The sequence below is a fragment of the Rhopalosiphum padi genome, chromosome 1 (assembly GCF_020882245.1).
Source record: "Rhopalosiphum padi isolate XX-2018 chromosome 1, ASM2088224v1, whole genome shotgun sequence".
NCBI lineage: Eukaryota > Metazoa > Arthropoda > Insecta > Hemiptera > Aphididae > Rhopalosiphum > Rhopalosiphum padi.
Window position 1 is genome coordinate 25,645,516 of NC_083597.1, and position 24,693 is coordinate 25,670,208.

At 28.2% G+C, this 24,693-nt stretch overlaps 1 protein-coding gene across 2 annotated transcripts; it reads right to left on the bottom strand.

Annotated features, from left to right (window-relative positions):
- Nucleotides 1–155: 155 nt before the first annotated feature.
- Nucleotides 156–19,584, bottom strand: LOC132918158 (cytoplasmic phosphatidylinositol transfer protein 1). 2 transcript variants are annotated; one of them, XM_060979274.1, is made up of 8 exons: nt 19,070–19,584; nt 4,882–5,030; nt 4,313–4,401; nt 3,312–3,319; nt 3,121–3,192; nt 2,920–3,018; nt 2,651–2,806; nt 156–1,747 (listed from the first exon to the last, which is right to left on the bottom strand). In XM_060979274.1, exons 1-8 carry the CDS (start codon nt 19,118–19,120, stop codon nt 1,445–1,447), a joined length of 927 nt encoding a protein of 308 aa, XP_060835257.1. In that variant the 5' UTR covers nt 19,121–19,584; the 3' UTR covers nt 156–1,444. The 2 variants fall into 2 exon arrangements, with proteins under 2 accessions (XP_060835257.1, XP_060835256.1); XM_060979273.1 differs by lacking the exons at nt 156–1,747; nt 2,651–2,806; nt 2,920–3,018; ... (2 more) ...; nt 4,313–4,401; nt 4,882–5,030 and adding an exon at nt 10,411–15,898 and having other exon boundaries at nt 19,070–19,505.
- Between the last annotated feature and the right edge of the window lie 5,109 nt (nt 19,585–24,693).

Sequence of the window (24,693 nt, forward strand, 5' to 3'; positions counted from 1 at the left end):
TGCACTTACTTAAAAATATACGAGTATAATATTAACAACTTTGGCCAACTGCGAACAGTGTAAGTGTTGCATTGGCATTAAAAAAATCAACATAATTTATATAAGTTAAAAACAAAATATAATGAGAATGAACAAGTAAAAAAATGCCACCGACGTTGTTTTGAGAATAAGTCTCAGAGCATTGTATTTAGTTAAAACATGCAAAACAACACAATATATCGTGTTAGATAATAAAAAAAAAAAAACAAAAAAAAATTAAGACTACAAATTTTGACAATACTGAAGTGTTCATATGACATAATACAAGTATATAGTTAACAAATCTGTGGAATTGCGGGCAAAACATTTTACATCCACTAATGTTTGGCGCCGGCAACGTGCATAATATTAATGTATACAATACAGATAGGTATAACAGTAGGTAGTTATTCTAATAGTGATGCCATTGTAAATACAAAATAAACCATGTTCGATACGCGTACAATAACTAAATAATAACTTTTATGTTGAATATTATTGCGGGGTATCAAAATGTAACAATACAAGCATTATTTAGGTATTAAATATCATATCAATTATATAATAAGAATAATACAATTATTTTAATATACCCCTTAGGTAGTTAAAAGTGACAATTTTTTTTTCATCTCACATACAGGTGAAAACATGCGATCGAAGGCACTGAAAATTAACTTATAACACTCGCTCGTATAGCAATAATTGAAATCGAATAGTTAGCGAACGAAATTCGATTCTCGTTTGAAGACAATTGTAAAGCATATTATCATTTTGATCGTAACTACATTATGCTCTACCGAACAATACAAGGCGGCGACGGTATATAAGTATATATACAACGAGAAAACCCGTTCCGAATCGTATTAATACTGTTGGTGCGTATTAAGTCTATATAATATATTATTAAGGTGGGTACAATGAAAATAAATATATACGTTCAATACGTAGAATTTATGCCCTTCAATATTATAAGTAGTCAATCATTTCTAGCGAAAATTAAATTTGTTCAAAAAATATTATTATTGAACATTGCATGTAATAAATACAACGTGTAATATACTAACGAAATTTAAAAAAAAAACTATCAAGGACACAAAAAAAAAAATTTTAAAAAATGACTTAGGCGAAATATGTATAGGTTATAGATATTGTAAACAGTGTAATGTTTATAAAAGAATAAATTGTATGTATATAAATACATTATATACGATTAGCGAAAATTTGGAATACATGCAGTTTAGAAATAGATAAATTTTAATTATAACATTATATTTTAATATTTGAAATAAGATACGTATTGTTAAAGCTCGTCCGAAAATGAAAGTTGTATGATAATAATATAATAGGAGGAGAAAAACTTATTTTTTTTAAGTGTTGTAGTAAATATTGTTACGTAATCAGAAAAAACGATTCGATTTCAAATGTATCACCAAGAAAACCACGAGGTATTGTTTTGACCTGACGACGACGACGACGACGACGGAGAGAACAGATTGGTCAATGGTGAAAAAGATTTGGGAGACTTAAGTCCCCCGCCACTACCTTCGCCCTCCAACTCCGTTGAATTTTCACCGACCTCGGCGTCTGATACACAAGCGTTTACTTTAGTGTTGGTCTTACGTTGCATTTCGCACTCGTAAGTACGAACGTCTGCGATCGTCATCGATATCCAATCATCGATCCACGCGAAGGCTTGACGGTGGCCAAGCAACAAAATCTCACGAATTGTCTGCGAAAATACATAAATTCGTTGATTTAAATTTTTAATTTAAATTGTTGATTCTAAACAATTTTATTAATTTATTTCAATTGTAATTAACAAACAAAAATTGTTAAAATTTGAATTGTCACTCGCTTCGATCAAGTACAAAAAAACATAACTGTTACTTATTGCATTGAACCTATACGTACAGATTGTAAAATAAACAGGTATTCTTTTAAAAAAAAAATTATTTTTGTTTTAAACAAAAATTTAAATATTTTGAAAGTTATGAGTACTAAAACTCTACAATAAGTCTCTCTTTATTATTCATATCCATAACAATATTATATGTTCATGCCTGTGCAGTTTCCCCTGTATAAGTTCTTGCAAACCTAGCGAATCAACTAATTTCCTAATATACAATGAATCATAATATTTAATTTATATTTAAATATGTTTGAGTGTTTTAAAATTTTATTAGTTTGAAAATATTTTAATCGAAATTTTAGGCAGTTTTTGATATTTTTAGTCAATTTTTTAGGGTTTTGCGTATATAATATAGCGCAATTTAAAAATGTTTATAACTAAAAAATTAACTATTGTAAAAATAAACAAGCGAACACAAATTATGTTCTTAACGATAAGTTGCATAATAGATTAATTCACTCTTTTTAAACTAAAAAATCTAAACGTGACCTGCTAAACGTAAATTTGCTATGTTACGCACTTAAAAGATGGAGACAACAAATTAAGGTATAATTTCTTCTTGACAATAATTATAAATTATTTACATATATTTCAAGTCTTAATGTCTCATTGAAATAGAAATAAAAATATATTTTATTTTCTGTATAATTAGTTACTAATGGAGATTATACTATCGATTACAAAATATTTTATAATAATAATATTATCATAGATTAAATTTACTTTTTGAATATATTCTTCAGCCTTGGACTGAATGCCCCACACCTCGAACGACGCCTCGACCACTTTGTACGAGCACATTATCGGCGAAGTTGTATTTTTCCAATTTTCCGGCAAGGGACCTCTCATGGTCTTTTTCGATTGGAAAAACTTCAGATCCTATAAACACACATACAATTATCTCATCATGTGTTCGGTGTACCCATATGTTTTCTACAATTTCACTATCATATGATGTATATAAAATATACAACATTTATCATCTTACGTACCTCTTCCTCTTTGTAGTGTTTTGGGCTAACTTCGTCGTACGCGACGTCCACGAAATCCACAATCCTTTCCACAAGCTTTTCACCGGTCAATCCGAGACACTATAAATTTCAGACAACAAAAAATGTTCAAATGTAATACATGCAATGCGTTTATGTTTGCAAGAATAAAATATATAATATTAAATTATGACGAATGATTACGTTTTCTGTCGTTCCAGAGTTATCTTCGAATTTTGTATGGATAGTAACGCTCAACTTCGGAATAAACGAGCACTGGTGAAAAAAAAAACAAAAAATAAAATAAATAATATAATTAACGATTCGAAAATAATGATTTTTGATCATATACATATGGCTAATATTATAATATTAAATTCGTCAAAAATACTTACTGTATATTCTGGATTTCCGATTTCGGCGCACAGACATGAAACCAATCAAAAAAAACATATTATATATATTATATTATTATTATACTCGGTTAAAAATATTGAACTTAGTGTCGACTATTAAGTAACTAAAATACCGTATTGCTATTACTTTTGAAACCTACGTGTACACGTACACGCATATACGTTATGTGTCGTGTACATGCATACGTTATAATATGCCGTGTACCTTATATAGTTATACAATACATTGTAACGCATTACACTGCAAATGTATATGTGTATTAAATATTTCGTCGTATTTTACTCAGTCTAATTTATAATACAGCAAATTAATGTACATGTAGTCGTTACCTATGTATACCTATTACTCTATGTCTCAGTGTATAGTAATTTCGCCACATGCTTAAGATTTTCAATCTTTTTACAAATTATAATTTACAATGTATCTATAATAGTGTTTAGTGTGCATATATATATCATAAGTTTGATAGCAAATACATACATCGAAATAACAAAATCTATTTATTTAAAATAACCTTATAGAATTGTTGATTATCAACATATATATATATACTTGTGTAATACCTTAATGTACACCACTAACTAATAATTTATTTTTATTCGAGTCATATTTAAGACGAGTTTATAATATATCATAATATACATCAACTAACAGTAATTATTTAATATTTCACGACACTAAATTACAATTCAAAGCTATTAATATTTATTAGAAAATTATCAAGTCATTAATGACTTCATTTAACTTGCTCTGCTCCGTACTATATGCAGATGATTCAAGTCTCTGCTTTAATTAAAAACAATGTTAAAAATGTTACGAGTAATAACATCAAAATCACTTTACACCGTACACCTACTGAATTAATCGACATATACAATATTTAACAAACTGTATAGTGTATTTACTATAGTATAAGTACGAATTTATTTATTTGTACATATATAATTTATATACATAATAAGCAACTAAGCAATATTACCTGTGATTGTGAAAGGATAATAGTTCCACGATTTTTCAATGATGTAAAACAGTTTCGGAATAATTGCTTGAACCCAATATGGCAAACGGCTGAAAATAAAATTTAAAAATTTAAATTTTTAAAAATAATAATATTACCTAATCAATACACACGTGATCAAATTAAAAATATATTTTAAATTATTATTAAGCATTTCTAAAAACTTCAATATTATAGTATTAATTATTTTAATTGTAAATTAACTTAAAATTAGGTACCTATAATCTATTGAGTATTGATTGATGTTGTAAGAAATTATAAACTAAATACATTAAACAAATGATACAAACTTGTATAACACTGTAATACTGTTAGATATAATAAATAACTCTGAAAAAGTGTTTTCCAATGTTATAATCCGTATTAATTATTATTATTATTATTATTATTATTTATAAGATATGTACTATAATACCGAAGATATAGCTAGTACTGTTATCAAATCAACGTTGTACGATATTTGTCTAACCAACAGAGCCCCGGTAATATATAAAATGTGTGTGTAAAGTAATGGATGAAAATAAGATTACTTTGACAAATGTATCCTTTTTTCGGTAAATTGCCCTTTTCCGTGAACGGGGTCTTCGCAGGGAGCATTGATTATGGTCTCTACGCCTTCTCCGTTTTCCGTCTGTTCGTAGCTGTGCCTCGCAATCATATAAAGTTGGCCAACGTGATACTAGAACAAAAGTTTGATTTGAATCATTAATTTAAAATTATCTTGCATATTTCTAATATACTATCGTTTTATTTTAATTTTTAAATAATGATTATAAATGTACAGCAAACCGGGCATGGATAACATTATTTATAGGTATTTGACACTTATTACAATTTATGAAAGTGGCGACTAACGATCAATTTCTACAGGAAACATCGGGTTCATGAGCGTGATTAGTTTTTATCCTTTGTACTAGTTCGCGGTTCTACAGGATCGATTGTAGTCTCTTTTTTGTTCAATAAACGTATACCCTTTCAACTCGTCATATCATAAAAATCAAAACTACTTCTGCAAACTTGCAATAGTGTAAATATAGTAATGGTCACTGGTCAGGATTTTATCGATCTACCCGGAAATATCAGATCGTTAAACATTTTGTTTACAAACTCGGTGAATAGATATAGACGTAAAAAAACAGTATATTAAACCAATATGCCGTATCTTATATATTATACTATAGGTACTTAAACCTTATCATAATCACCGCTTCGTTGAGTTCTATTGTATTTGTATCTTGTTTTCAAACGACGAAGGTGTGGTGATTGGATTATCGACCTGAATGAAAACATATACCGATAATTTCCACAATGCCTTATCGACCCATTTCAGATAGTAATAGCAGGCCATAGATCTATGTTATTTTTCTTTATCTTTTTTTTTTTATTTATTCAATAATAATTGCATGTATACGGAAAAAGGATCCTGATCAGAAACAGCCTATATCACTAAAAATATTTTATGTTATGTTTTTGTAGCTATTTATTTTACTATTAGTAATACCTACTCCATAACAAATTAATTTTTACCGAAAATATTACGTTTGAAAATGTTATTGTATGTAAAATATACGTACAATTGTTCCTCAGAATAATATTTTTTGAATTATAACAAAATAATGAGTACCTACCGTTGTATTTAGTTTAAATATACAATTTCATCCAAATTTATCTTAAAATGGGTATAAAAATAAATGACATATACGAATAATAAATATAACTCAAAAAAGTCAAAATAATTTGAAAATGTTCAAAAATAAATAAGGTTCACTAAAATTCTAAATTTAAAAATATTGTGACTATGTATTTTTGATAGTTTTTTTGTATGGTAAATGATTAACTTATTAGAAACTATGCATTACATTTTCAAAAATTTCTACCGAGAAAAAAATCATCGAAACTAAAACAAAATTTTCAAAACGACAAAATCGACAAAAACAACAAAAACTTTAAAAAAAATCAAAATATTTTGAAAATTAAACTGTGTAAGAAATATCAACACAAATTTCAAGTATCTACTTGGTTATTCGTTTTTAAGTAATAACAACCATATAAAATCAATTTTGTCGAATTGATATTTATTTTTGATTTTACGTAAAAATTCATTTTTTCTTTTTTTGCTTTCCTTTTTTGCTTTTGATTTTGAAAAGTCAAAAGTCCTAAGAATTTTGAATTTTAATCTTAGTATAAAGTTTTAACTTAATACAATTTTCTATCAGAAACTATTATCAAAGTGGAAAATTGAAGTGCACTATACAGTATGCAATATACATACAAAAAAAAACTCGTCATTATAAAATCAATACATTTAATATCTATTCAAAATCTAAAAAAATAAAATATTACCTCTCAACATAAAAATATACATACAATTACAAAAATATACTAACAATTTTCAATAATTTTACACGTTTTGAGACAAACACTATTTCAAAAATTCGCTTCTAATTTTTTAGATTACAAAAAGGTATAAGATTTATTGTGTTTACTATAATAATTATAGTATTTAATATATAATATTATGACCTATAAAACCATAGATACAAGTAGATACCATAGTGTGTAAGTCCCACCTAAATTAATATTCCCTAGTTATAAATTATAACTTCTAAAGATTAATACAATTCATATAGGGTATATATTTTCTTAGTTGAGTTTTAATTTTTATAAACATATAAATTTTAACGTATTTTTTATTTTAAAAATTTAATTAATTATTAACTTTGGTTTTGTTTAATTATTTATTTGATGTGCGTGTAAAAGGAAAGTCTAAAACACTACATACCTACTTTCCGGGAAACGAAAAGAAACGTCTTTATTTCTGTATTGGCTGTAATAAGAGTAATGGCTTTTTCATTTTCGTTAACAATGTAAGTTAAGAAATGTGTAAATGGTATTATTCCATAATACTATAACAATACGATATTGCGTAGAAAATTTTTTCTACAAGATCACGAAATAATCAAAAATATAATTCTTGATAATGAATTATTCTAGAATAATTCAATTTAATTATATAATATTTTAACACGAAGTGCTAATTTTTTTACATTTTGCTAAAATTTAAAGTTGTTCATTAACTTACTAAATGTACAATGCTGATAAATATTAAAATAATTATTTTATGTTATATTTTTAAGTTGAAAATTAAGTCTTTTTGTTTGACTTGCTATTAATTACAAAAGTATATTGCACCGAAAAATGTACTTATTAAAAAACCAAATTATACGTATTTATCAATGGTTGTCAACAAAACAGTAAATATTTCAAAATAAATTTAAATAAATAATGAATAATGTAGGTATATATAAGTACATAATATTAAAATCCCGTATAAAACAATCAATTTAATAGCATAGCTTACGTTAGTAACGGATTTCAAAAATAAATGGGAACAATATAAAATTATAAAGTACATATTCTGTTTGAAATATAGATTATAGAAACCTATATTTACCTATAACAATGATTGTAAGTTAAATTTTCATTATATCTTTATAAGCAGAACTACTAGTATTATCATATAAGTCGTCTAAATTTTAATTTTTGTAATTTATTACCAATATTTTCTTCAAAAACGTTACCAACATCGTGACCCATTACATATCAATCATCATATTACATAGGTATTATATAAACTCCAAATTTTCATACCTGCTTCATTTTAGTAAATAATTTTATATTTATACCATAGAGATGATATAGATAGGTATAGAACTAGCACACGAATACTGCAAATCAAACTTGATTGCTATTATAACTACGTATATGCCTATATTGCCTATTATAGTCTCTTATTATATTATGAAAGCTAGAAAGCAACTTCTGCTGCTGCTGCTGTCACTACTAAAGTAGGTATTTTATTCGACACAACGACGTTTAAATGTGTTTAGTATTAATAACCTCAGCTGCAAATATTATTTTTTATTAGTATCTTAGATTATGTTTTAAAGAAAACTGCAGATTGAAAATTTTTCACGTCATCTAAAATGTAGAAAAAAATATTAATACATTTTGAAATAGGTATCTTTTTGGTTCTACCTATATATAATATAATAAAATAAATTTAATAATAAATTTAAAATATATGTACATTATTCAGGTAGATAATCCATGTTTTGTTAATTATTTCAAAATATTTTAAATATTTAACTTTACTTAAACAAAAAAAAAAAAAATATATTGTAACATTAGTTGTTAAAATACATAAATTAATTCATTTACTTAAGAAATTTAACAATTTATTGTACTAATATAATTACAATTGAACAAGTATAATTTAATTTCAGTTTAAGTTAATGAAAAGAAAAAATGCTAAATTTAAAATCCTTGTCTATGCATCTTCCCGAATAATAAATTTACAGATATGCTAGTATTTTACAAAAAACTGTTATAAAAAAAAATCATAACATATTAAATGCTATTAAATTTAATTCATGTGGTACGGGTACCCTTCATTCGCCGCAAGACGTATGGAAACGTCATTTATTAAATGAAAATACAATTATGTGTACATGTATAAAACTAAGAATGGCGCGCGAATTTGTCCTAAATATATTTTTATTATTGAGAAGTATTTGGAAGATATATTTGTATGTACATACATTTGAACATTTCCAAGTTATTAATTAAAAAAATGTACTGTAGAATTTAAATAATTTTTAACCATATCATCATACATAATAATAGTTGGTATAAACAATTCTCTAACCGCGACTATGTCAACAATAATTCCTATATCAGTACTAAAGATGGTCGCTATTATTATAATGTATGTTATATAATATTCCGATTAAAAAAAATCAACGAATTTATAGAAACAGCATATAATATATATAATTATAATAATATATATATATATAATTTATAAGCATACTGAACTATAACCTAAATCTTATCTAAAATAATAACAAAATGATAAATATCAATATCGTACATTACAATGATTAATGACAATATTGACAATAACGCTTTAACTAATGTGATCAATAATTTGCGTTAGACATTTCAATAGAATTGCATTGTGACTCGTGGCCCATATCCATATGAAACTCCAGTACTCCTCTCGGCTACACTGCTCTATTAGTCTATACTACTGTTTTATTTTATTTAATACCAAAGAAGCTATACATACATTCGTATAGTTGTAGAATAATTGTAGAAATCCATTAGAAGATAGATGTTTTCTTTTTTCCAAAAAAAAAATGGACCATTATAATTGTATATTTGTTTGGCAATAATAATTATTTATACACGAAAATTATAATATATATTATATATACTTTATATACATTTGTACATAACACATGAATGTTTAACGTATCTATTGTAAACAACTAGATTTAAAATTAACGACAATTTTTTTTTATCATTATTATTTAGTCTACTGTTTTGACTCTTTTTTTTAATTGAGCTGATATTTCATTTTTTTAACTAATGACTTCAAAATGTATAATTATTTGTTTCTACAATCATTTTTAACGCATATAGTGACACAAAAATAAAAGTATCTATTAGGTATGCATACTGTTGCTTAACGACGTAATTGTAAGATAATGTGAACACCTACTAACTTACATTCATTATTTCAATAAATATGTAAGCTACAATTTTATCATATTATTATTCTTGTCCATAAAAATCGGCATTTATTCATAACAGTAATGCAATGCCATATATAGACAGGCGTACTACACAAAAGTCATACAATATTATACCTAATTGTTATTGTATTATTATGTATTGAATCATTTATACAATTAATTATGAATGTACATTTTTAACTCGGTAGATAACTATGCAATAAAAAATATTATTAATTTGTACTCAAGTAACAATTTATGACAATAGGTATATGTATATCTAATTGCCTACACACAATTTGACTTATAAATTACACATTTAAGCTGCCATTTTATACAACTTTAGAAAATGTCATTAGATACTAATTAGTAATTTGTTAATTGTTTAATATGACTATATTCTTATTATATATTCTCAAATATTTATGTTTTTTTTAAATTCATTTAATATGGAAATAACACCAAAAAAAGTAAACTGCATAATATTTAAAAATAATTTATTCGTGTTTTTAATCGTTTCAAAAAATATATATATATATATCGTAAAGATAGTTCCTAAATAATTTCTTAAATAATGAAAAACTATAACTACAAGTACAACAAATTCACGGTATTTACTTTAATTTTAACGGGTAACATACTAACATTGATTAGAAAATATGAATTATGTTCTTACATAGTTACATATAAAATATCTAAAACGCACTACAGGGGAAAAACGTTATAAGTCAATTTCTTTTCTAAATGTCGCCTCTCAGTCTTAAAATATTATTCTCCTAATTAATGTGGACGTGTTATAAAATAAAATATGATAGTAATAATAAAAATATTAGTTAAATACGACAGAACTTTGTATAGATTGTACAATCTATGCCCGAGATAATTTTAAACATTCAAAATCTTGTAGCTAAAAATTGACTTATAAATACATTGTTCCTCTGTGGTTTTACATGTTGAATTTTATTTTAATAAAATTAATGACTAAGCGTGAAGAGTAAAAAAAAATAATTATGTATAAAAAAATTCAATATACAGGCATCTACATTACACAATTGCGATTGAGGAAAAAGTTTGTTTTAAAAAATATAATTATTAATATACACAAGCTCTGAGTGTTTTATCTTACCTCTAAAATTCAGATTTTTTAGATTTCACAAATAGTGCACCTAAATATATATATACTGCTTACAACAAAATATATACATTTTATAAACGTAAGTAGAACCTTTTCTCATTAAACAAGCACGGACCTACAATACTTTGATAATATTGTAGTACACTGCAGTAGGTAAGTAGTGTTAAAAACTAAGATATCTAATATGCGTGCAGTTTTATATTTAATTCTTAGTTGTTATGAACTTCATTATCTTACTACTCACAAGTCACACTACATAATGATTATTTTGTGCATATAAGTATAAATCCTAACAATATCAAAAGATAAAAAACGCCTAAAAAGTTTTGATCTTGTAGGTATATAAAGTAGTAAATAGAACATATTTCTATTCAGAATTCCGTTAATGACAATTATAAATGAATAATAATTGCACAAGACAAATACATATATTATTGTACTAAGCGTAACAAAATAAAAAATGTAATAAATACAAAATATACACTATGAAACATTATGTAGGTATTAATGACATTATAATATTATAATGTAATGATAACTTATTAGAAGTATAATAAAGTAACGTTCATACAACGGTAAATTTAAAATAACCTGCGCAAATCTATTCTAATTTTATTGAAATCCAAATTTATTAAGTTGTTCTCGACTTAACTTTGAAATACAATTTCAACGGTTTGTTGGAGTATCATAAGACACGTCAGCGAAAAACACTAAACCACCCGGAAGAGTTGGTTACAATGTTGTTAAGTTTAGTCACATTTAGAAGAAGTTCTAGCTTCAAGATATTGAAAGCCAAATTAAGCGTTAAGAATTGTTTTCCGGTAGTTAAAAGTGACCGACCCTAGTGATTTGGTAAGATTCTTACCTTGGACGATCGTTGTCCTAATAATTTTCGACAAATAACCAATAGTGACTTAATGCAATATTTAATAGTAAGAAATGTTACACGCATACGAAAAGCGCCTAAACATTATAATGAATCTATTATAAAAGGTGGCATCAAATTTATTAACAGATATATTATTTGTTACCTACAAAGACATGGCAAAATAAATAATATTTAATCAATATTTAGTTAAAAAACGACTTTTAGAAAAAAAAAACTACTATTATTAAGACAATATATTGTTTATTATTTAATTTTAACAATACACTGTACATATCAAGTAATATGTAATTAGAAATCACAAAAGATTTACATAGTAAAAATATTTATGAACCGATATCAATTTAATAAAAATTTCAGATAATCACCGATTTCAATTTTATATCAAAATAATTAAAAATAAAATTTGGAATTGGAAACAAGGATAATGGCAAAAACATAAACTTAACTCAAAATTATTCAATTCTGTTATTAATTAAGTAAATACCGCTTATTATGTGTATTTAAATTAACATAAATTCATTATATTTCAAAATACTTACAAATAAAAATAGGCCAATATATGGGAGAAATAAGAACTAATATTTGTAAATACTAACATTTTGGCCATACCTTAATTTCGGTTATTAAAATGTATACCTTATGAGGGTTGTGATTTATTTTTGTCAACGAAATACATACATTTTTAAACCCATTGAAAGTAGGTATTAGGTCATAAATTATGAAGTTAACATTCATAAACAGAGCCAAAATACTTATAAATATAAACAAAGAATAAAAACTTACCCATAATTAAATCTTTAATTTACCAGAGATAACAAATTGGGCTATTGAATGTTAAAAAAAAACATCAATTGTTTCATATAAACCAAAATAATTCATGAAGATTAACATTTTTACCATACTATTTTCTTATATATTATACAAAATTGTATTTACATAATAAAATTACAACTACCCATATTTTTCTGTGATTAGAAAAAACATTTATGAAAAATATAGTGTACATTATTGATAGGCTAGGGATAGACTAATTGAAATAATCAGGCTTACGCAGAAAAATAAAAAATTTACTATAAATAAAACAAATTAGCCATGAATTATTGAATCCATTAGAATAAAAATAATTATTCAGTCAATAACACTGGAAGCGTCCTCCACACTGTTCATATCAACATCTAGACTCTCAATTCCTTCTTCCCGAATCAGATTTTCCAAATCGTCTTTGCAATAATCAGTTGATTCTTCCATGTTGTTAGTACTTTTGTTAGATGAATCAATGATACCTGCTTCCACGGCTAATTGAGTAAGAGCAGATTCTGTACTAGCCGGTAAATCAGTGGATACTTTGACAGAGGACGGTACTTTTGAATTCATTGCAGTAGATCTAGGTGTACTAGGTGAATTTACAATATTTGTGTTCTTCAGCTGGACAACATTACCACCAGAATTTGAAGTTAAGATAGCCATATTATTTTGACCACTAACCATTTGAAGGGTTACAGGCTTACCACCTATTGTCATACCAGTCAAATTTGATTTACCTAGGGTGACCATTTTACGATTACCAGCTCCAGCCATGGTAATTGTAATAGGTTTACTTCCAGTTGGTGTATTACCACCTGATGATACCATTACCATCTGAACAGGTGCATTACTCACACTGGTGCGATTAGTCATATTAGCCTGGGAGGCTGAAAAAGTCTGTATGCCCCTGAGATTCGAACCAGTTGTTACAATGATGATTTGTGGTGATGCTGATCTATTTGAGTTACCTTTTTGAATAACAATAGTTGGTTTATTAGCAGAAACTGGTAGTCTTGCACCAACTGTTTTTAATGGTACAGTTTTCATAGTTTGGTTTGATTTGATAGGACTACTTTGTTGATTTATTGGAGGATTGATAAACTTTAGAACAGATGGTTGCATATTTTTATTTGGTGTAGTTGTTCCAATCATCTTTCCTGGAATACCTTGTATGAGATTACCTTGACTGGTCTTGACTAAGGTAACAAAATTTGATTGTGAACCACCAGGCTTTTGAAAAATCACTTGCTTTCCAAAAACATTAGATCCAGTTTTAAGAACTGTACCAGCAACTGAAGTCTGTAAAGCAGGTCCGGTTATACGAACTGCTTGTTGTTGTGGCACTGTAGTGTTTACAGGTGACATAACATTTTTTATTGACCTTTGTGTTTGAACAATTTTAAATGGTGCACTTGAAGTCTTAATCACAGGTTTTGGAAGTTCTGATTGCTTAGAAACTACTACAGTGGTTTTGATCTTTTGAGTAGCTGATGCAGCAGCGGCAAGAGTATGCATAGCAGCATCTGATAACATATCCATTGAAGGAGAACTGACAAATGCAGGTGTCTTTGGTGTTACAGGACTTACAGCCTTAAAATTTTGTGGTAACGATGGTGTAACATTAGTGCTTTGAACAGTTTTAATTTTCATGTTTCCAGATGCTTGAGCAATAACAGGAGTGAACTGTTGATCTTTAACTAAAGAAGAGGAATTAACAGTGGAACCTTGGGGAATTATTTGTATAATTTGATTTGGTTTGGCAGGACTACCAGCTTTAGTACTGGTAGTAGGTAAAATTTGACAATCATCATTGTCAGTATTTTTCTTAGCCAATTCCGGTGTCAAGAATGGTAGCAATGAATAATCAATCATTGTTGGTGGAGTTGGGGCTGCAGTGTCAGCTGGCTGATCATATTTTTGAATTTGTAAAATATAAGCGTCCGCAGTTGGTACACTATTCCATACAATTTCTAGAGCATTAGTAGATGCACGAACCAACTGATTTTTGGCACACTTCTGTGGTTTGTCCACTTCCAAATACCACAAATCTTTACAACAAACCTGATTATTCCATGCTTTTCTATATCCATCTCGACCAGACCATACATACATTCTTGTTTGTATATTTGCAGCACAATGACCCGCTCTAGCTCTAGGCATATTATCTTCATTCATATCCATATTCAATTCTTCCCACGTCATTGTTTCTAAATTTAAACAAGCTAATTGATTTGTACATTTCCATTCTTTTTCATGTATAGGTAACTTGACTTCTTCAACAAATGGAACCCAACCACCAAAAACAAACATTCTATTTTTTATTGTCACAGCTGTATGCAAAGACCTTGGTAAAGGCTTAGGACCCAAAACAATAGGTCTATTCCATGACATAGTATCTATATCTAATGTCCAAAGATCTCCTAGTCGACACCCGCTCATACCACCATAAATGATAAGTTTACATTTTCCTCTTGAGTCAGTATAAGCTACTGCTGTGTGGGATTCTCGAGGAGGTGGAAAATCACCTACGGTTTCTGGTATATCCCAGGCTAAGGCGTCAGGTGAAGATATATCTAATGTATATAGATCATTTAAATAACGTGGTATATTATTTTTTGGGTCATTGCTATCATTAGCTAATCCTCCAAATAGGTAAACTTTATTACCTATCAATGTGAAACTATGACCAAGTCGTGGACAAGGTGACATATGATAAAGAGGAGGTCTAGGTTGAAGTTTACTCCAATGCCATCGACTTGCTTGAAGTTCATAAAGTTCATTTGAATATTTTCCATACTCAACCATACCTCCAAAAATTAGTAATCTAGTATTATCAACAACTAAACCATATGCAGCACACCCAGGTGGTATATCACCAGAAGTCTGAGGTATAAACCATTGGTTATTGGCTGCATTGTAAACATGTAATTCGTCTACTATTCCCTCATTTCCGCCACCAAAAACAATTAAAAGATCTTTAATAGCAACTGCTCTGTGCCCATGTCGAGGCCTCGGTTGAGGTCCAATGGGATCAAGAATTTTCTTCCATTTTAATACTGGAGTTGAAGGCACAACTTCTAGCTTTACCTCCATTTTATCTGTACGTTCAGTGTTCAACAACATTATGTTCTTTTTATATTCTGCAATAAAAAAAAAATACCAAAAATATTAAAAACTAGCTAAAAATAGTATTAAAAATATATCATATTCATATTTTTACTAGTTAATAAATCAAACTGAACTGGAAACTTTGGGGAGACTAGATTTATTTTCTAAATAGTGAATATAAGTGTAATATATTATATAAAAAGCTCAAGTAATCTAAATCAAAGTTTGTTTTTACATACTTACCTTCAATTGTAGAAATAATGCAATAAATAGTTGAAAAATCATGAAAGCCACTTTTTAATTTGTCTTAGGAAAATAAAAAAATTAAACCCAAAGTTTCCATTCAATCAACATTTAAAATAAGGGTACCACATAAACAAAGAACAAAATAAAAATGTTAACATCATTGATAATAACAACATAAATGAAAAATTTGTACACATAATAAAACATTTTAATATAATAATATGATTAAGTAGTACCATGGAATATTTTTCCATTGAGTTAACTTGTCCTTAACTAAAATGTGTACATAACTGTAGACACAAAAGAAAATATGTTAATAAGAATATAAAATTACTTATATTACAATATTAAATATCTACCTAAGTATATTTAACAATAATGAAATCTATAATACAAAATAAAAACATTTGTAATTTAATGATTATTTATGTGTAGTTATTTGAAACATGCTGTCAATTTAATATAAACTATTTACCTTAAAATTAAATATAAGTAAATAAGGACAAAAATTTAATAAAAATATACATAATCAGAATAAGGGACAGGAGTATATTAATATACTTTTAATGTAAGATAATTAAACCCCTTTATAAACATAAACCTATACAATTTTAAAATGAATAATTGCTATTTAAGTTAGAACTATCTGTTACTGGTGTGAATTATGCATGTTATAATTGAATTTTAGAAAAATAATATTGTTAAAAATGATTTAAAATATTGATTGACAAAAAAATATGAAATTATAAATGATAACCTATCAAAATGCACTAAAAATCTAATTTAAAAGAAGAATTTTTTTGTTTTTATTTTTAACAACTATTAGTGTTTATAATTTATAACATATATTTATGTTTTTAATTTATTGTTTATACACTTTTATTATAAAAAAAATATTTAAGAAAATATTGAATTAAGTTTTCAAATAGACGTTTAAATACCTGCTTAATTTTATAAAACTACTAGGTTCTTATAATTTTCATTAATAACTAGATTAAAATATACCTACTGAATGTCTGTATATATTATCACACATTTTTAGTATTAATTATTCAACCTTAAATATAAATTTTGAATGTTAACATATAAACATTATAAGATATCTGATACATAAATTAATTTAATTTGAAAATATTTCATTTATTATAAAATGTCTAATTTAAGACTAGTTATTTTTTAAATAATAAAATTGAAAGTTATTTTAATACCAAAACAATTGATATTAAACTGGGTTAACGTGTCAGCAAAATAGCTAATGAACAATTAAGATAAATACTAAAAATAACCACAATGCATTTATGTCCATTTAGATAAACTCAATTTATTTACAATATAAGTGATGAATGACTTTATAAGGAAAGCTGCTTCATAAGTTAAATCCAGTTATCATAATATTATCTTGTATGTATGGATACACAAAAATATCCAAATCATAGTACTTATAGTATTAGGAATTCAATTTATCAGATAAATCAATAGTTTTCTAAAATGATGAAACTATTACCTATATTGTTGGTATTTTAATAAGAAATTGGTAAGTTAAGGAGTATAATAATACATCTTGAACAAATTAAATAGTTAATGTATCAACAATTACATTTAGCATTTTGTAGTGAACATTTCTTTCTTGAGTACCAACCTAAGCAATATTGATTTACAAATCAATTTGAGTCAAAAATAAATTTATTTAAAGGGTATTAAAATTAATTTGTTAAATAAATTTAATATGCTTTATAAGTCCCTACTAAAAATGTTTACAATATTAATAAAAATACCTATCTAAAAATTCCATAAAATCTTAAAAATTTTAAATAGATTAAGGAACTATTAATTATAAGTACCTACCTATATTAATTATTTTTAAATTGTAATAACTTAAAATAATTACTACATTATCTATTCCTCTTTATGTGTATTCTCGTGATTACTTCTATTTCATTATTTTATTCAATACATAGTATTTGTATTTAATAAATACCCTCCAAGAATTTGTTTTGATCATTTATACCATTTTATGTATTCTATACCAAATAACTTCATGTTATAATGATCTTCTAATAACTAATTATATACCTATCTATTTTCATTGTTTTAATTTTTATGACTGCTAAAAATATTATTGACCATATAATATTTGTTTGTACAACTATATTTTAGAGAACATCACAGAAACTAAAACAGTGCACCAACTATTTTAGTATATTTCTCTAATATCTCTCTTTCCAAAATTAAATCACATTATCATAAACAATTTAAACAAATCTTTAAGTCTGTAGGTATTATCCAAATGTGTTTCATCAAAAATATTTATTAAAAATGAAACAACCAATAATACAAATTTAGCAAGAGTAGACTTAAAAATAGGTGTCTATGGTCCTTACAGTTACTCATTGGGGAGGGTTTAATCGTTTTGGAACTATATGAATCAAATAAGCAGGTAATTGAAGTGGATACAAATAACAAACACAAGAGCTAATGATCAAATACAAAAGCCGCTTTAATGAAAACAGAACTAAGAGAGACACATTAAAGCGGGATACCAAGACTTGTCTTGTAAGAGATCACCGGTGCACGTTGGCAGCCGATCAACAACACCCGCCGAAATCATAGTGCAACCGGGTGGAAGAGGGGAATAAGGGGCAGTATTTAAAGAGGGGGCACCGGACATTAATTGGCAACATTCGCGGGAAAAAAAATTCGCTGGTAAAAACACTATAACGGACACAGAGAGACGACGAAAAGGGTGCAATAGGTAATTTGTCAGTGTTGTTGAAAAGAGTAAACAACAAAAGGGCCCGCAGTTTCGGCGGGAGGCCCCCTACGACGAGGAATTCGCGCCTGGCCCGGCGAGACGATATCTCGCGGTGGGCCCTCTGTGACCGTTGCGACCAACGCTGGACGTGCCGCCAAAATAATCAAATAAATAACTCGCGCTACCGGTGGAGTACTCTGCTTACCTCGTCGACGGTCAACGGCATACAAATTCGATACTCCTTGATCAGGACCATGGCGCTGCTGGAGATTAGCGCACGGCTCCTGGGGCGCTTAAGTTGGCGGAATACGGTGTACGGGGCTCCGGCAGCGGCGGCGGCGGCTAAGGCTGTGGCGGACGTTGCGCTATCGGGAGGCCGTTTCGGCGCGGCGTCGATCGAACGGGTAAAACGCGGGCCGAATGGTGGCTGGTTGGATGGCTGGTGGACTGGCTGGAACGCGACAAATCGGGAAGAAAAAAAAAAAAACAAAAACAACAAAAACAGTGAATAATCTCGGATCAGCGAAAACGTAAATATACAAAACACGGCTGTCCGACCATATTATTTAATATTTTCGTGGTGCACGGAACGGTACGCGTACCCGCCGCGGTGTCGGTGTACGGTGTAGATGCACCGCCCAGATAGCAGCGGTGACGCCGGCGGAGTCCGCCGTCATGGAACGTAAAACGAAATGCTAAACCGCCTCGCCGCGGTTTCCGTCATGGTATCGGTGTCGCTAAGGGCGGGTGGGACGGCAATGCCTGCTGAATATCACGCCGCGGCCCTTGCTTGGACGGGGCTATATATGTATAATACAATGTATTATATATCTGTGGACGGGGCCGCCGCATTTGAGCCGGATGGGACTGTCGCGCTTGGGACTCCGGGCTCATGGAGAAGAAATTTCCGGCGGTTGGCACTGCCGCGGTAGTGTGCGCGCGCACATTAGTGCATTACACCGTGTCAGTTGTACGTGCACCGAACGCCCGCACGCCACCGCTACCGAAGGAGTTTGTTGTACGCGACGCGCACAGGCTGACAACTCTCCGGCGCGAGATGGCCGCACTGTTGACACAGCCGCGGCGACGCCAATGACTACAGCTGCTGCTGCTGCCGCGACCACCACCGCTAAAAAAAACGTATTTTTTTCATAATGCCCGCGCAATACGCCGGGAATTATAATAATAACAAATACCATTGTATACTAACAATAATACAATAAATAATTATGACAGCGGAATAATGTGTACGTAATATGTACGTATAAATTGTTAGTAACTTCCCAAAAACACAGTATGGCATTGCCATTGGCCACTATAAGTGTATTTTCACAAAATAAATAAGAAATACGATAAATATGCTGACAAAAAAAAAAATAATTTACCGAGTAAGCTATAACGCTATATTAATTTAATGTTCTACTCTATAAAAAAAAACAAATGTTATTTTTTTTAATTACTGGTAGAAAAATGAAGCATTTTCGTGAGTATGGATTAATTAGGTCGAATTTTTTTTTTGTTATCCAAATTTGGCGCCTCTTTTTCCTCACTTAGATCGATAATTTCTCCAACGACAACTCGACTCTTTTATTTAGGCATATAGCATATATTGCTCATGATATGTACTATTGATCAGAAGTGATTTGAAGGGGTAATAATCTCGAATCGGGGACAAAAAGTCCGGATTCAGTTTTTATAGCCGGACAAAAAGTCCAAAAATTAATATTTATTTTAAATATTTAAAAATTTAAAAATGTTTGTACACATATTATAATATTATATTTTTTTATAACTATCAAAAATATAACGGAAATCCACTATAGTTATTAGTTAGGTATCTAGAGTAATGACAAATTTATATTTTTTTATTATGGGTATATACTATTTTTTTTTTTTTAGTTTTAGTTTAATTGACTTATTTATAAATAAAATAAAATTCATTGTTTGTTGAAATATATTTAATTACAAATAAATGTTGATATTGTTGTTCCTAAGATATCGTGTGATTGTACCTATTTTAATATTTTTAAATACATGTATCTAATATACGTACCTATTAAATTAACTAAAATTAAAATTGATAATAAATTATATAATTATAGATGAAAAAAGAAAATCAAAAAAAAATATAATAATATAAAATGTCTACAAACATTTTAAAATTTTTAAATAAATATTATATTATATAAAATATTTTGTATTTTCGGACTTTTTGTCCAACACTAAAAATGCGCTTGGACTTTTTGTCCGACTATAGAAAACTGAATCCGAACTTTTAGTCCAACTTTTTTTAAAACGGACTTTTTGACCGATTACTTATAATCTCTCCTCCCTATTATTGTGACTTGGTTAAATAGTGATTTATACAATTATTAACAGTAAATAATATTTAAGTTTAATAAAATAACAATTATCTAGACTAAAATGTAGTATAGGTAATAAATAATAACTAATAAGTATACATTAATACATTGGATAAGCTTATGCAAAAATACGAAAACAATTTTTTGTATACAATATGTATAGATAGTACTAAATTTTATCCTCCCCTCGGTAGTGGACAGTGGTCGATTTAGAATTTTTTATGAGAGCTCACTGAGCGACTGAGCCCCTGGATTCGACCCCGCACAATTTTTTTTTTTACTCTATCAAAAATGGAACACAGATATAGATTCGATAAAATACCTAATTCCCAGAATGATGTGTCATGTGTGCATGAACATAAACATTAATTGTCATAGTAATAACTAATAACTTCATGACAAACACGTTATCGTATATTGACTTATGAGGGTAAGAGAAAGTCTCGAGAAGATATAAATATAAGTATGCTATTTGTATAAATTGTATGTGTCTCTGTTAGCCGTTACTCGTTACTCGTTAGGTAGGTACTAATATTTTGATAGTATTATGCGTTAAAACTCTTACAAGTTATAAGTAATAACATTGATTATAAATTTATAATCAATGGTAATAATCATAAAAAAATAATTGAAAAATGTACTATTATACGAGTAGATCAGTGGTTCTCAACCTTTTTGCGGTCACGGACTGGTTAGGTCTATTTAGTGTACCCTTTTAATCGCAGACCACGGACTGGTGGTTGAGAATCACTGCTATGGATAATAGTTTGTGTTTAGGTATTTAATAAATTTCGTTTATATGTGTAAAAATGTTTCTAGGTATATTGTAATGTATAATAATTGATAAAAAAGTAAATTTTATCTTATTCTATAATTATTCATCTTTGATTCTTGTTTTCTAAAAAGGTTTTTCAATGTGAATACTAAAAAGAATGTACTAAAAATTGTAATGTTTTAGTCAGTTATTAAATTACCTAAAAATATTATTATTAATAATATTATTAGTTTTTACAATAATTATTATATGCTAATTTAACATTAAGTCTTTATTAAAATACTAAAATGTTGCCCTAACGCTGAGTAATTATTTTATTAAGTCTTTATTGTTATGTTTGCGAACTGGGTCTTTTTCCCTTTTCCGACACTACACCCCAAAGTTATGCAATTTTATCATAACATTTACTATTTACTGTCATTGACCATTTTTCCATATTATGATCTTGTGGCTTACCTACAGTGGCGTAATTGTGGGGGGGCAAGAGGGGGCACTTGCCCCCCCTGACAATTTTTTGAAAGCTATAGGTATATATTTTAACCTGGGCGGGGGGAGGGGTGTCAGGGTTTTGATAATAATAAATATATTACATTCATTATACATTGCCCCCCCTAGATTTTTTTCCAGTTACGCCACTGCTTACCTATATGCAACCGAATGCATTATTATTTTGCGCACAGACAACTAGTTATAATGATATTGCGTAAACTCGAGTATACCTAGTATGTTGCCCGTCTGTCTGTCGGAATAAATGACACGAACCGTCGAGGCGTCGACGATTTCGAAATCGCAATGCACTTATTGCACATCGCTTGAATCGATGCTCACGAGCTGCAAATACCGCATATGTACGTGACGTCATGACACACAATAAATGCATGATTACCACGATATTATGTTAAGTATAAAATAATATTATATAGTATATATACTGTGAATTGCGATACCTATACTGGCTATACTCACACAGCCACACCACCCACACCAATATTACACTTTCATGTAACAAATTAATGAGTACAAGCTATGTAATTGTACAAAGTAGTCAGTATAGATATAACTTTGAACAAAGTCCCTGCTTATTTTACTCTAATAAAATATAATAGGTAGGTATCACAAAAAAATATCCCTGTACCTACCCATTAATAATTTTCTTTTCCGTACATGTGTAAACGTGTTATTTCTTTGAGGATTAGACATTTATAGATATTTACATCGCATATACTTACATCGCAAACTATACTTATACGCAGAGCCGTGTTGTGGGGGCATGCGCCCCGGGCGCATGGTTTAAAGGGAGTGCCAACAAATTTTTTTATAATATTTTAAATTGTACATAAATAAAATATATGAAAAAGATTATTGTTTTACAATTATTTTTGACCATTACAAATTGTTTCTGAACAAATTTCCGACTATGGCCGAGTAATAACATTAGTCAATTGTTTTATTCTTGAATTATTTGGCTTTATAATAAATTAGGTGTTAAACTAAGTTAGATACCTATTTATAAAATACGCTCTTATGATACGTTTGTAAATATAATATGTATAATATAGTATAATTTGTGATTTGTATTAATTTTTAATTATTTTATACCTAACTATTTTGTTTAATAATTAATATTGCAATCAGCTTTAATTTTTTGTCAAACCAATGTTCAAAATACGTTGTAAAAAAAAAAAATTAAATTAAATAGAAATGAAATGCATTATGATAAATAAAATATGGAGCGAATATTTTTAATTTTGCCCTGGGTGCCAAATCTTAACGGCACGGCTTTGCTTATACGAATATTATAATTAATTTAAACTTGTTGTTGCCTACATTTATACATAGGTATACTACATTATTATTTCGTAGATTTACTAATAAAAACCTACAATCATGATCATCTACATAAACTTATATTTATAAAATTAATAATTAATAATTATATACAAGCCATAGGTAAGGCATAAGTAATAATTGCTAAGCTAGTGCCAGAATGTGCTATGGAATGACCAATTACTAATTAGTATGCATGAATGATGAATATATTAATATTATAAGCCGGGTTTAATAGGTACCTCGTACCTATATGGCTATACAGTATACATATATTATAAATAGTATGTACTGTCATACTGATTTATCGAATAAGATAAATATTGTGTACTTAACTTCTGTACACACATCTAGATGTAGTAAGTACATATTATATAAATAAATGTATGTACCAAGTATCAATACAGCCATCTAGGTTATGATACGAATGTACAACACTAAATATTATATATAATATAAAAAAAATACTACATTCCATAAATCTCGCGTTGAATTACTTGCAATGACATTGTAGATACTAGATACCTAATACCTACACAGACTATGGGCTATGAGTCTATGACTACCATTACCTATAATTTATATATATATATATATATCAATACTAATTCGCCTGTCTATTTTCAAGTAAAACTGCAATGTTATAATGTATTAATGTATTATACATACATAATACATATTACATCTACATGATATATTCAATAGTTATATTATTTATATCATTTTATATAATCATGTAAACATTAATTTTCGATAGAAATAAAGTATGTTTGTTTCTAATGTTTCTATATTTCTATAATGTTAGTATAATTATGTGCAGTAAAAGTAGTTAGATATGAAATTCCATTTAAAATTGAATTGCTT